The sequence below is a fragment of the Acipenser ruthenus genome, chromosome 22 (assembly GCF_902713425.1).
Source record: "Acipenser ruthenus chromosome 22, fAciRut3.2 maternal haplotype, whole genome shotgun sequence".
Classification (NCBI taxonomy): domain Eukaryota; kingdom Metazoa; phylum Chordata; class Actinopteri; order Acipenseriformes; family Acipenseridae; genus Acipenser; species Acipenser ruthenus.
The window spans coordinates 4,295,811-4,310,672 of NC_081210.1; the positions used below are offsets into that span (position 1 = coordinate 4,295,811).

General features: G+C 38.7%; 1 protein-coding gene across 2 annotated transcripts in view; it reads left to right on the forward strand.

The window, feature by feature from the left end:
• Positions 1-12,807: 12,807 nt before the first annotated feature.
• The window catches only part of LOC117431487 (neuronal-specific septin-3-like), a 79,740-nt gene continuing 77,685 nt past the window's right edge, over positions 12,808-14,862 (forward strand). For both annotated transcript variants that reach the window (XM_034052431.3, XM_034052432.3), the window contains exon 1: positions 12,808-13,111. In XM_034052431.3, the coding sequence (XP_033908322.3) occupies positions 13,057-13,111 (55 nt within the window). In that variant the 5' untranslated portion in view covers positions 12,808-13,056. The remainder of the gene's footprint in view (positions 13,112-14,862) is intronic.

The following is a 14,862-nucleotide window of genomic DNA, read 5'->3' on the forward strand; positions in this document are numbered from 1 at the left end:
GGTTATTTCAGTCAGGACAATCTTGCGTTAAATAACTAACTTAAATAACTTATGATACAAAAATCTTACAGGATTTCCAAAAACATTGAACACAAACAATGAAGAAAAAATAAAAAGTAGAATAAAAAAAAATAGTTGGAGCACAGCCTCGTCCTTCTGAACATTACGGTGCCACCTGCTAAAAACAAAGAATAAAATCATTAATCTATGCAAAAATATTAGGCAGAGGAGCATACTCCCCCTCGAAGGAGAGAGGCTGAGAGAAAGGCTGAGAGATTTGCGGAGAATCCTTATTTGCTAAAAATTGGTGCACCGTGTTCACAAACCAGTTGTCAAAAAACTAAATAAATAAAATATGTAAAAACATATATAATTACGACAACCTACACCACCTCACACATTTTGTTGAATATGCAAAATATCTCAAATAGAAAATAGTGAACTCCCCAAAAAATAATATCATATGTGATATCTAATTTTTGTGACCGAAGGTAATGGAGGGAAGAAAAAAAACAAAAAAAAAAACTAAAAAGGATAAAAAAACAACAACATTGTATAATTATACATAATAGGTGACATAATATAGCAAAATGCAGTGTTACAAAGGATATGGTAGGGTTGGATCCTAGATAAAGCCCTTCATTAGGATGTAGATTCCAGGTGGTATTGGGCAACAAGAATTACTTTAATATTGCTCCTTATGCAAATCTCATAAGCATCTGAAGACCACAGACCAAGCTTTTTGATGACATGTGCAGGAATGTTTCGCTGAGCAGCTGTGGTTGCAGCTCCAATCCTGAAAGAATGGCACGAATAGTTCGAGGAAGAAAGGCCACCTTTTTGGAGATCTTGGAGTCTTGCAGGAAACCAGGATCTGGAGAGCAGGTGAGTGATAGAACATCCAGTTTATTAGGGGTTAGAAGCAATAAATTAACCAAACAAATGACAAGCGGTAATTCGAAAGCATGACATGGTTGCGTTTGTGAAATAGGTTTATAGGGAAGTTGATGGGAACTTGCCAGTAATTGGCTTGTAGATTGACCAATGAAAAAATGCGCTGTACAAGGAACTGCATAACTGATACTATAGATTTCCTGCCTGAAAACCTTACAAAAATCTTGTGTCTTTACTAATTGGAAAAGTGAAAAAGGTTGAGACAGCTTTGTACTACTATAATATAATTTGTTTCAAATCTGTTGTGTTGCCATTGCCGGAAATCTTTTCTTCAGGGTTTTACACAATTGTGTTCATAATTTGGGTACACAAAGAGTCAATTTTAGTGCTCTAATGGGAAAAGTATTAACTGTAAACCCATCAGATTGTCAGTCCTCATCTGTTGATAGCCACTAATGTGACCTGATCTGAATCCATGTGACTTTTGTCTTGTGGCAAAGCCTTGAGAACCAATCTAATTTCTGATTTGAAAGCTGCAACGAAAGTCTTTGGCATTGTACTGTTTTAACGGATGGACAGCGTAAGTTATTCATCAGTAGGATGAACCTGTGCTTTGACAACCAGATACATTCAAAGGGAGTCACATAACATATAAGCTAGTTCATAATGAAATAAATAAAAAACCGAGACAGAAGTAGATTTTCATGGGGGAGCTACTCTGATGTGGTCATGAACGAAAGGGTAACTCACAATATTGGAAGTTATTTTCGGCACTAACCGATTAGTCAAAAGCCTAGCGTTTCTTTTTTTAAATATTTCCATTACCTGTCTCCGATTGCAATTAAGTCAACAACTTGCCCTAATAGAGGGACATGTTCACGGTGCCTCCGAATTGAAATGGACTGAGAGAACAGAGCAGTTATTTATATTGAGCTGTTCTGAAGAAGGTTTCAGTTACACAGTGATTCTTTGTTATATCACAAATTGTGTTAAATCACTGTTGGGCTATGCTGTATTGACAGTTGATTGTACTATACTGAATTTATTGTATAAACAAACCTCCACTAATCCCTCCACTTGACATATCTCAAGCTCACTGAACCTATGGCCCTTTGGCTTCTGCCAGCGTCTTCCTTATAAGCCTATTCAACTCATAATAACAAAGCTGCCTGCAGCTCCAGAACTTTCAACCTTACTGTACCTAAATATGTAGAGGTCTTTAACAGATGGCACACATAAGGACTTCACTGCATGTAACCCTGGCAACTGGAACGTACCTATCATCACCTTCTCTCAACCTCTATTTCCAATAATGTTTTTCAGTCTGCCCTTCACTGTTTGATTTGCCCCATTTGCTGCATATGGCTCCTTTTTAGGTATTCACAGAGACTTGCCATCAGTTTAACTTTGCAGTTAAGAGAGTGCTCAAAATCGTCGGGTTTAATCCCTATGGAATATTCAGATACACTTCAAATTAAACTTCCTTTAAATGACTTGCTTTCAAATAACTTTTTAGTCTTCATGGCATTTCTGCCTACTCTTGTGTGACTCGTAGAAAAGATGTGCAGTACCTTGATGTATATTTATTTTTTTGGAAACCAGTTAACAATGATAGACAGCTATGTGTGTTTTTAATGTAAAATAAGCCACATATAGGGGCACATATGCTGTTTTATTAAAATGAATGGGATGAGAGACTTGTGCGGTATGGAAAACAAATGTTGTTGAAGCTGACACCCTGGGATTCTTCAAGAAGCTGCTTGATGAGATTCTGGAATCAATAAGCTACTAACAACCAAACGAGCAAGATGGGCCGAATGGCCTCCTCTCATTTGTAAACTTTCTTATGTTCTTATGTAGTTTAATACACAGTAAAAGATATGTTACGTTATAAGTTCGTTTAAAATAAGTGCAATGTTATTATGACACTGTCTATGACGAAATTGATTCATGGCTGTTGTGCTGTTAAGATTATGGTGTGTATTAAGGCAAGTTACATTGTATTAATATATAAGAACAGACAAGGACATAAAAACGAAATGAATCAACTATCATCATTTGCAGTGCAGTAGGTTTTCTAAAGGTGTTTGTGTGCCCTCTACTGGTAATATGCATCTTTAAACTGTGTGGGACACAGCTTCTTCAAGGTTTAATTTGGAATGTGTTATATGTTTATAACCAATCCTTACAGTGTTACCATGCAATGTTGTTTGTTACTAGTTTTGTAACACTTGTTTCATTTTGCCTATCAGTGGTGCAAGTCCATTGGTTAGCTGTGTTTTTTCTGTTGTTTATTCTCCAGCAGAATGCTAGTAAGTATGGAGACAGAGAGAGCTGTAGTGTATGATGCTGGACAACACACCACTATATTGTATATGACAACTGATAACTCACATTTTAATTCAACTAATTATAACATATCGGCACTTTCTTCAGATAGCATGTATAGAAATAAGACGTAAGCGTAATTTTTTTAAATAAAGTTTAAGCTGATGCATTGTAGGTTTTGAGGTGCCTGCTACCTCTGAACACAGACGCAAATAATATTAAGAACAGGACATCCAATAACAAAATGAGGCATTGGGATTGACCAATACATCAAGATGCTTATTGAGGTGCTGAGAAAGAAATGGGGTCCTAACTCGAAAGAGGTGTTGAAGTGTCAGTATTTTTGGGACATTTCTTTTCACTCATCTAACCAGAGAGCCCTTTTATTGAGGTAGCTCCACTGACTCTAGCTGTACAATCCCTGGTTTGTTTCTGTGTTTACAAAAGGTCTCTGAGGAAGCCTGGGATATATATCTAGAGCTGAAGAAAAAGGTCCCCCTAGAAAAAAAAAAAAAAAAAAAAAAAACTACTTCAGCCCTTCAGGGCAGCATCAATCTTAAGAAACCTGATATGATGTATCTATTGTTCCGTGTCGGATTCACATGAACTGTTTCACAGCTGCTGAGCTCGGTAAGGCAGGCCTGTGTGATAAGGCTACACAAAAAGAGGATTTCGGTTAATCAGGTTAAACACTGAGCTACTTCTCTAGTTCTGAGTATCAGGTTGCTTTCCTGAAATTCGCTTTTCCTGAATGAATTAGTGGCAGTAATTACTGTAAATTCGTGTTCCCCGTCAGAAAGAAAACCATGCAGACTTGTTAGTTAAATCAGTGTTTAGCGGCCGTGAAGTGGGACTTTAGCGGCCGCTAAAAATGCGGCACATGTAAAGAATGGTTTTCTGCACCCGCTATCAAATTAGCACTTTGCCGTCATTAATCTTGCTTGAACCAAAGTCATTGTATTTATTTTGCTCTTAATTGTATTATTACTTGTACTGCTTGAAATGTATTTGCTTACGATTGTAAGTCGCCCTGGATAAGGGTGTCTGCTAAGAAATAAATAATAATAATAATAATAATAATAATAATAATAATAATAATAATAATAATAATAATAATAATCAATTTAAATGATATTGAGATGTATTCAAATGAAGAAAAGATCATGGAATTGGGCAGGAATCTGGCATACTAGGGGGGCACAAAGATTCTAATGAGATGTAAGGATTTTGCCTTGCACTTAGGCAATTGCTGACCCTCCAAAAACTTTTCTGCTCCTCTTACAAGGTGCAAACCATTGTAGAAGTGAGTAATTAAGAGCTATATAAAACCACACATCTTCAGAGACCTGTCACTGGCCTCAGGATGGCTGCTGTGGTACACTTCCTGATGCGACGACGCTTGGCTCTTGTTGAAGGCAGACATGAAAACCTTCAGAGGAGAAGGGCAAGATGAAAAGACCCTGCATATTCAAACCCAGGGTCACTTTGTTTGTGATGGATTGTCCTCTCTGCTTGCCTCTCCAGCGGTGTCAAGCTGTGATGTGGATGGCAGCCCTCCTCCTGTTCCTGCTGCATGCCTGTGCCTCCTTGTTCGCCACCGCAGGTCCTGCCACCTTTTCATCACCTAGTTGACTGTCCTCCTGGCAACACCAACAGCACTGACTTTCTCCACTATAGAGGACCACATGGCCTCTTTGGTAGCATAACTGATGTTGGCTGATGTTTTTCCAAATAACTCCATTTCATGCTGGCTGACCTCAGCCATAAGGACTCCTCAGAAAAAATGTATTTTCTTTTCCGTGTACCAAGAGGACTTCCTCTAACATATTTTTTAGTTTGCTTTGATTTTCGTGCTCCACAAATCTCATACAGCGCCTACTGCTCTCTGTACTCCTAACTCACCTCACCTGTGGGCTGTAAGTTCGGCCGCTAAATAGCCCGATGCACCCTCATTATCATGATTGTGGCTCATTATTTGTGCGTGTTGAGTAAGTTGCATTGTTCTTAAGCTTACATATGCCACAGTGCAAAATAAGTGCCTGCCCGCCTAGGCAATTTGGATTTTGCAGCCGCAATTGTTTGCACTGCGCCTATCCTTACAGCAGCCCCTATGTGAGTAAAATATCTATACTTTGTACTGGCCACAGTAATGGCTCAATGGAATTGCTAATGATCCATTGCTGGTATTCTAATAACAGGCCAGCAGCTTCTAGATCACAAGTGAGCACACAACAGGCATCTCACAACCCCAGGCGTTTACTGCTGTGCTTTGATGAAGAAGTGCTTACTGTTAAACTGTTTTCTTGGGGTCTGCTCAGACCGAAGGGCACTGACTGTGTGGTCACAAGTCAGCACTGTGACTTAACCAGCAGTCCCACTACTGCAGTTCAGCATTGAATCAGCACAAGCAAAAACACTTTAGACTGGACTTAGGACATAGTGTAGCCCTGTGAAGCTGTAAAGTGATAACTCAGGGTCTGACAGGGGATGACTGTTAACTATTAGTTTACTGTCACTAGGATTATTCAAACTACATAAATATGTAACATACAATTTATTAAAGAGTGTTAACTAAGGTTTTAGCACTAGCAATGTCATCACTGACTCCCTTTTTCTTCACTTCTTTTGGTCCTTTGCTGGCATTTTATACTTCAGTTTGGAATAAGCAGACAATGCTCTAGATAGAAAGTTGCTGCTGATTCCTGGGCTGTAGTTCAAATTCACTCCAAAAAGTCAGCTGCAATAACCAGTGAAGGACCAAGATTCTCAGCATAATAAAAGGAGGGGCAGTAATACTATTGTTAATAAGACAACAATGGATTGTTAAATGAATGGTTACCATATTCGAACATGCAAGTTCCCATTCTGAAGATGCCTTAAGCCTTTTAGCAAGCTTACCGAGCTGTATGGTGTTTTTAATAATCCAGTACCTGAAACCTGTGACCGTTTTGGCTTAGTGCTCAATCACAATGCAGAAGGTAGGTGGGCACTGGGTATTTGTAAACCAGGAATGTTGGTCTGAGGCTATGTGACACAGAGGCAATGAAATTGAAGCTGCAGCTCTTGAGCTGGGTGGAGTCGTCTCTCTGACTCTTTTCTTTCTGCAGTCCAGTTCCAACCAAGGTGAGACGTTACCAGAAAGATAACTTCTGGCTAATAACTTCAGTTATTAGTTTACGCTGACCCTTTTGGGTCACTATTTTTAGGAAGGGGATTTTTTTTAGTGTATTAACTGTTGACATTAGTGCCTTTTAACCCCATCTCAAGGATAAAATGGACTTTGTAATCCATAAGTAAGGGTCTAATGTTTGCTTTTTATGTATAATATAAATAAGTAGATATTAACTAATCATTACCAAAAACAATTACATTTGTTAAGGTTTAGTAAGCTTGTTGTTAACAGTGCAAACATTTAAAAGCCTTACCTGCTTCAGGTGAAGGCAAGTGTCAGAGGTTGCATATTGTCAAGCACCCCAGACTTAACCTACCTTGTTGTGACATCAACAGCTTTCCTCTAATTTGGTGTTTGTGAAAGGGAGTTTTACTGACAGTACTGAAGATTGGACTCCAGGCATCATGGTGTTGACCTCTCTTCAGTCCTCTGGCCAAGGTTACCACCTGTCCTGTTTTGCTTGACAGTTTTGAGGAAGGCATCCCAAGGTTTCTGTATGCCTTCCAGGCTTTAAATCTTATGTACTGCACAAGCATCAGCAGCTGCACCTTCATAACTACAACAGCAAAACAATGCCAGGATGTAGGGCACAGGTTTTGCTGCCTGATAAGATAGACCAAGATGCAATATTTCTGCAATAGGTGCACAATAACAAAATTAAGGTGGTGATATCACCACTGTGGCTACCCAATACAATTCAAACTGACCAAGTTACGCAGTCATATGTAACAGGCATTGTTGTGTGATACACTGCCTTTATGGATCTCTGTCTGTGAGATGAGATGAAGGTAAAAGCTCCAAAACCACGAATGCAGCAAGCCTGGCTCTTTTGCATTGTGTTTAAGATGCTCTCTTGCAGTGCGCCCCATCCTCCTCCACACTGTTACACATAGATGGTTCACTGTTCAAATTAACCTTCTCAGAAAGTACAGGATTCTCCCCCATTGTATAAAAAACAGAGCAAAATTGTTATTTGACAAACACATCATACATAGTTCAAAACAAGCCAAATAAATTATTGCATGAATTTATAATTTCATAAAACAAAGCTATCAAAAGTGACCAGCCATTTAAAGTGGAGATATCAAAAACACAAGCCAAGTTTCAAGAAACCATTGGGGCAACCTTGCCCAGCACCAAGAAAATAGGCACAACTGTAAAACCGATGAGGGCCAAAGTTGCCCCAATTGTTTCTTCTAACTTGTATCAAAAACACAAGCTAAGTTAGAAGAAACAATTGGGGCAACCTTGACCCCCACCGCTTTTACAGTTGTGCCTATTTTCTTGGTGCTGGCCAAGGTTACCCCAGCTGTTTCTTCTAACTTATCTTGTGCTCTAGAAACTGTATGCTTATTATCATCATTATTTCTTATATACAGTATTTTATCATCTAGTTATCACAGAAAAGCATATATTTTACATTTTCGTATCATAAAATTTGAAAACTACAATCTCTCACTCACAACAGCTAGCATTTGGGCTGTTCTACAAACTTTAAATACAATGACACCTTAGTATCATACTGAGCCCTACAAGAAACCCAGCAAACATCATTAGTAACCCATAGAAAGTTCAGCGACCCACAAATGGAGCCCACCAGTGCACCAACAGTTACAGGATGTAGCTTGGATTCCTGAAAGCTCCTGAAATATGTCCTTCTAAAGCCCATTTGAACTGACTGAGAAAGAAGAGTTTACCCCTTTCCTCACTAAGTACAAAGGAACACAGTCTGTGACAAAGACCACATTAATTTACTGTGTCAAAGAGCTCTTTGTAGGATTATAGCTCCGGTAAACAGCCTCTTACCCACAGCAATGTAAACACACTCAGTACACTCTGGGAGGGCTGGCTGTGCAGATTGCAGCAGCTTGAAACCAGTTTGATAAGTGTTAATTAATTACTCTTCAGTCAGAAAGAATGACCAAAGGTGTGACCACTGATAAATTTATACTACCCACCCCCCTCTTTAGGTTTGATTCCCAAAAGGTATTTTTAGAAGTGTGGACACACAGTGCCGTCTACCTCCAAATCTGCCTGCCACTAAATTACTCCAAATAGGCACAGCCCAGAAACTAGTTGCAATAGTACCGATATAAATGTCAGAAAAAAAAAATAGGCAAATGCTTTTTTTTCAGTGTAATTTACAGGTTCCAAATGTGTGTTTAATTGGAAACTGGGGACCTAACTGTGCTCTGAAACAGCCATCAGTTTTTCAGGCTAGAACTAAAATGGAAGCACAGCATATACCGATAATGTATTTTATAGCCACATCACGTTCAAGCATGTGCCAGCACTGTACCCTGCTCTTTCTTTATACAGTACGGTATCAATACAGAGAGGGTCAGGTCAGGCTTCATCAATACAGAAGTCAGTGAAGCAGAACATTCAGAGCTGGCTTTACCTACCTATTCCTCCAGCAGTAACAGCACTGTTTAAAATTCCATGTGCATTAGCAAAACATAGAAGCAGTAACGACATTAATCCTGGTGCCAGGTCTATATAGCTAATGAAGCCCACTTGAGAACTCTGTGTGACTTCACAGCATGATGTGGTGTCTGTGCAAGCTTGTAAACCAGTCACATGATTCTGGCTGCTGGAACGTTTAATTGGGAATTGTTTGATATAAAAAAGCTGTCTCCCGCCCCTGGGAACAGGAATTTGTGTTTAAAGAGCAAAACAAGCTTGAGGGAGAGAGGTTGTGTGGCTCATTAGAGCTGCCCTTGAGTAGAAGACACTGGCCTACGTGTCCTGTTAGAATTTTACAATGTGCTTTTGTGACTATTTTTAATGCCATACATTTGTGACATCCTGCACAAGACTTCTATATCAAAAATATTTTATTATTTTAAAATATATTATTTTTTTAATTGGAATTATTTGTTTTACATGATATCCATTGCTGAATATTTTTTAAACGTAGTGTTTAGAAGTTTAGATTTTTACTCACTGTGAAAATAATAGTAATAAAATCTAGAAACATCTACACGCCGTAGCAAACTCTGTCCACTAGAGGGAGCTGTAGGGATGCCGTCATCTATCCCGACAGAAGAGCATTTGAAACTTTTTTGTACAACAGGCTTAAACTGTTATATGCAAAGTTCATTAATGTGTGCACTCTATATAACTCTATAAAACTATATGCAGTAATAATAATGGACAGTGGAAACGCTGTCCTATTTGCCCAGAGAACTGTCACCAGTCATGACGTCTCATACTCTTCATCAGTTAATAATGTAATAAAAGCAATAATACAATAATAATGAATGGAAATTAGTAAACATCAACAGATATACAAATACATCCATTTCCTATAGCCTTCCCTTGGGGAAGTGTTGTATATTTTAAATACAGCACTCTCCCTCTTATAGAAAGCTATTTAGGGGTGAAATAACAGGAACTTCATAAATAAAGGGAGGGGGTGGCAATGGTAATACGGGAAAGTGCTGATTGCAATCTGGGTGTGCTGCAAGGCTTCCATGAAATCTGGCACATATGGCAGTCTACTGAGGGCCCTGGACGGTTAGATTACATAAACTCCCATCGGAATAGAGTATTACGTTCAAAACACTTGTTCTATTAAACAACGCCTTTAAAGTCAAATATATCTTCGGGTTTACGTATAGAAAATGTGTCTTCTACGTTCAGTCTATTGAAACAGCTCATCAGCTGACTCGATCAATGTCACACGCACCGGGCTGGGTTACACGATGGTTATCGAGTATGTGGGGTAATACTGTTCTCTGAAATAAACTCCTAGTTACACTAACCATAAAACACTTCACTGGAGATAATCGCATAGTTGACATTAAACTGTTAGTGAAGGATCTTCAGACAATTGGTTTGAATCTACTGTACTAGCAAGCAGTCTTTAAGTCAAGGGGGTCTATAGTGTTTCAACACACAAAAGTATTATACTTTTTGAATTCAGTTCAATATCATAAGTGGATCCAATAGCAACCCAGTATTTGTTTCAATTTAGTAGGGTAGAAATAATATCTGTTTTGAGATATGAAAAGTTTTAATATTCATGAAACATAACCAAACAAGTCTTACATATTTTTTTAATGTTGTAGTGTTCTTGCGCTCCGCCGGCGATTAGGGTCAAATATGAATTTGCAACACGGCGATATCAAGTGAAAACACGGACCTCCAACTGGCCAGCTGGTGTGGCCCCCTTCAAAGAAAAATATTTGTTTATGTCAGCTGCATTCTTGCTCTCTCTAAAAGAAATGGAGATGAAGTAAGCCCTGCCAATTCAAATAAGACAGATGGGGATTCAAATAAACACCAGCGAAGGAAGCTGGCTTAATTTCACGTTTTCCTCTTTTTAAACTGCTTTACATTGTACCTGCCAATGTTAAACTGTCTAATGTTACCTAAAGCAAGGTAGTCCAAGATTGTTGCTAATCGGGCTCTGTGAAACCAGCAGTGAATGTTCTAAGAACTCCGTCTAAGTTTCCTGTTCTTTGAAATAGACTGAAAACTATTTAATGGTATGTTATTTACAGTGAGAAGAGAGGCAAGTAATTTACTGGAACAGTTGGAAAGATTAAATATAAAATATAAAAGTACAATATATAAAAAATAAAACCCAGCAGTATCAAGGAATAGAAGTATGACAAATGTATGAACAAGAGACTCCACTAATGTATACCCCACCAGAAGAAGGGTTAAGCAAGGTGTTGTACATACATTGAAAATTATTTTACAGTGTAACCCAGAAACAGCCTGCAGCTAGAGTCAGTGATCCTATTCAAAAGCAAAATGGAGAACGTAACAAAGTTGTCGCATTGTCAAATAAATGATCTACAGAAAAGTCAGTAAACGACTAGCATTTAATGCATTGTTTTGCTTTTACAAACATTCTTTATGTCTCAGTGGAGAATCAAACTTACAGGCACACAAATGCAGGGACATACCAGTGTAGTTTTTTCTTCCCTGACCACCAGCTGATCTTGCAGATGTCACTCAAAAACAGGCAGCAGCAGACCCGATGCCTTTATTGTGCACAGAATGGCACAAAGCTTGTGTCCACCTTTAAGGAATGCAGACTGGATGACTGGACAAGGTCTGATTTCAGAGCAGGCAGAGTAAGGTTAAAGCATTGTAAAGCATCCCATTTGCCCAATTACAAGCCAAGTAACAGTGGCTTACCCTTAAGACAGGGCTGCACAGGAGTGTTTGTTTTAGACTTAGGCTGACCTTTCGAATGCATGTATAGTCTTTAGTTTTAACTTGCAACTTCACACTCCAAAAAACAGCCTTGCATGTACTGTACCATATGTATTTATTGCTGCATGTGTACAATACTGCTAGAAAGATATGGTTTTGGATAACATGGAGCATTGTAACTCATTACACACGTAGGAAGGGACCCTTTTTGGAAGTACTGCAGCATAACAGTGAACTATTTCTCATATTAAAACAACCCCGTACAGATGAAAGTGTCATCAGGTAAGGATAAGTATCCGGCAAGGGCAATTTCACAATCTGGGTTGGTGCTGTGTGGGATCCAGCGGGAGGGCTGGCCAGAGCCCCCAAGGTTGTCTCTGCCACTAAGGTCAATTGTCAGTGCCTTTATGACGCTCTGTGGGGTTACCTTAAACCTTACATGCACGCTGATCCACGTGTATGCCAGGGCTGTCAGTGGGGAAGCTGATAGTCAATCTTCAGCTATGACAGTGGCTCCCTCATCTTTCACCCAAAATAAGGCTGAGAAAGTACTAAACGTTGCATTTGTTCGGGCTACATTGTGACCCATTTTAATTGAATAATATATGTGAAAATCATTGCAAAATTTGAAATGAATACAAAAGTATACATATGACTATAGATACTAAATGCTTAAAGTAACATTGGGTAGCCCAAGTGCTATGGGGTCTGTGAAAGCAGTCATGAAGGTTGGGTGTTTAATCTATTAAAAAGTCTTCAACCATTAAATGTCACAGCAAAAATTGGACAAAGATTTTATTTCTCACTTATACAGAGTATAGTATTCTCTGAATTTAATTTCAATGGCTTTGTTGTAATTCCCCTCTGTTGTCAAATGAGAAGGTCCCTGTGCTTTATGTAAATGAAAAAAAATCTTCTGCAATGGGGTTTAAACATATTACATTTTGCCAGGATACCAGAAAAGTAATACAAGATAAATGGTGCCAGGAGATTGTTTTAGCGTCTCTCCAAAGTGTCATGAGCATTGAAAGGTCTGGACAGGGAAGGGGTAATTAAACAACAAAAAAAAGGATAGCAAGAAAAAAAAAGAAAGAGAAACCCAGATTTCTTAAGTGATGGGTAGGTGAAGCATGAAGTGTGATCCAGCCAATACGGGTTTGGGGTTGGGCTTTTTTTTTCGTTTTCCGAAGGGGAGGAGGCTTAGCTAAGGGCCATTTGTTCTCAGCGAGTATGAGAGAGCCAAAGAGACACTACAGCTGTGCGCATTAGGATGTGCAGTTAATTCCACCAGCATAGGACAGCGCTTGTGTGTAAAGAGGTTGCCGTTGTTTAACGTTTTGTTATCCAACACGGATTAGAGTTCAGCCAAGTGAAGATACTGCTTTGGAAAAGATAGACATTCATTTTCAGCTGCGTCTTTTGTGAGGGGGAAAAAAGGAAGAAAATTGTGCAAATTTGGGGAGTTTAGTGGGACCGGCGAATCTGTCAGGATGTCGGACCTGTCTGTGAATGATCATTTGGAGGGGATACTGTCAGACTTTGAGGGTAAATTAATAATTTCATTTTTTGTTGTTGTTTGTTTTTCATATTTTGCACAAGTAAAATCATTTTGATGCAAACTTATAACTTATTGGTTACCGGACAGTAGATGTATTTTGTCAAAACCTCCGTATAAGCCTAGAATGTGTATAACTGGGTCTAAAAGTGTTTTGTTACTGTTAATCCCATAGTGAATACATGTAATGACTGTATGACATGTTTACTGTTGTAGCCTCCGCTTTAATGACTAGCTATGTCTTTAAAATATAGGATAAACCATTAGATTCAGGTCATCACCCAGTTTCGAGAAGGGCTGCAATTAACTTTAGCCAGTGGTGTCATTTTCAAGCCTTTTCATGGTCGAGTAGATTACACTGTCGCCTATGGCCAAATTTAAATTGTGTCTTGATTTGATGTACTTGCAATCCACAATCACTGTGTTTTGTTTTGGGATAAAGGAAGCGCTGCTTAAAAAAAAACAAAAAAAAAAACATGTGCACTTCTGAGGTATTAATTCCTGTTTTAAATTATAAATAAATGCATCTTGGTTTAAAATGCTGTACAACGGGAAACGTTTTGTTCCGATTCACCGCCGCTGCTGCAGTTAAGTTCCATTGTGGAGTCACTTCCGTGCTCTCCTTGTAAAAAGTAGATCGGTTAGTTACGCAGATGCAACAACTCCTCAAATGTAATGTATTATTTGCTTCCATTTGTTTCATCTGGAGACCCCGGTATAGTGTTGTTGCCTGCATGCCCTGTAATCGTAACCAGAAAGCACCACCATCACATCTGTCTGAAATTGTAAATCATGTTATTTAAATGCAAATACGCAACCCACGAATGCCGAGATTAATAACTACAATCTGTAGTACTAACTCAAAAAGTTTGAAAAGTGGCTTCGTTGTCATTAACCATATACTGTATGTGTTCTGCTGAAGTCGTTACAGTGCAGGGATTTGAAACCTAGTATTGTACGATGAACTTTCAGTATATTAGCCATCGAGAATATAATTTTAAAAAGTAAGCACACGGATTAAAGCGGTGTTGAGGTCACTGTAGTTTAATTAATACAGCTGGTTTAATATTACCGTTCGCAGCACGCAGCATTTTATTGTACTTTATGGTAGCCTTGGGGACAATTGGACAAATGTATAATCCCTTACGGCTACGGAAAGAAGTCCCTAATCTTTTTTTTTTTCTTTAGTTGTTTGCATTTGCTAGAATTGTCGTGATCCTGTTGACTATGCAAATAGTTTTACGTGGAAAATGATCGGAGGGCCGATGCAGGTCCTGGAATAAGTGGATTCATTTATACTCCAAGAGGATACGCGTCTCAGATAATGGCTCTTGGGATCGTTTCTATCAATTCGCTCAATTGACGATGTTAAGAATAAACAACACACTTGTTTGACTGTTGTGTTTATGAAATAATGAATGCAGACGGGTAGTTATCCCGTTTTGTGATAACTAATATCCGTATTTAAAATCTGGTTGTTGACTGCCTTCACTAAAGATTGATGATATGTGAGTGAATGGTCTGAAACGTGCATGCTGTCTCTGTTTAAAGAAAGGAGACGCTGCTGCTCTTGTTTACGCGGGCACTCACAGGGGTCATCATTATATTATACCCAGAGGCCAATTTGTTAGTGTCATGGTTTACATACCTACAAATAGCCACATCAAAGGAAGGTTACGGGAGAAACTGGAAAATAGATTGTAATAACAGAATGCATTTCATGGATCACAATTTTAACTGT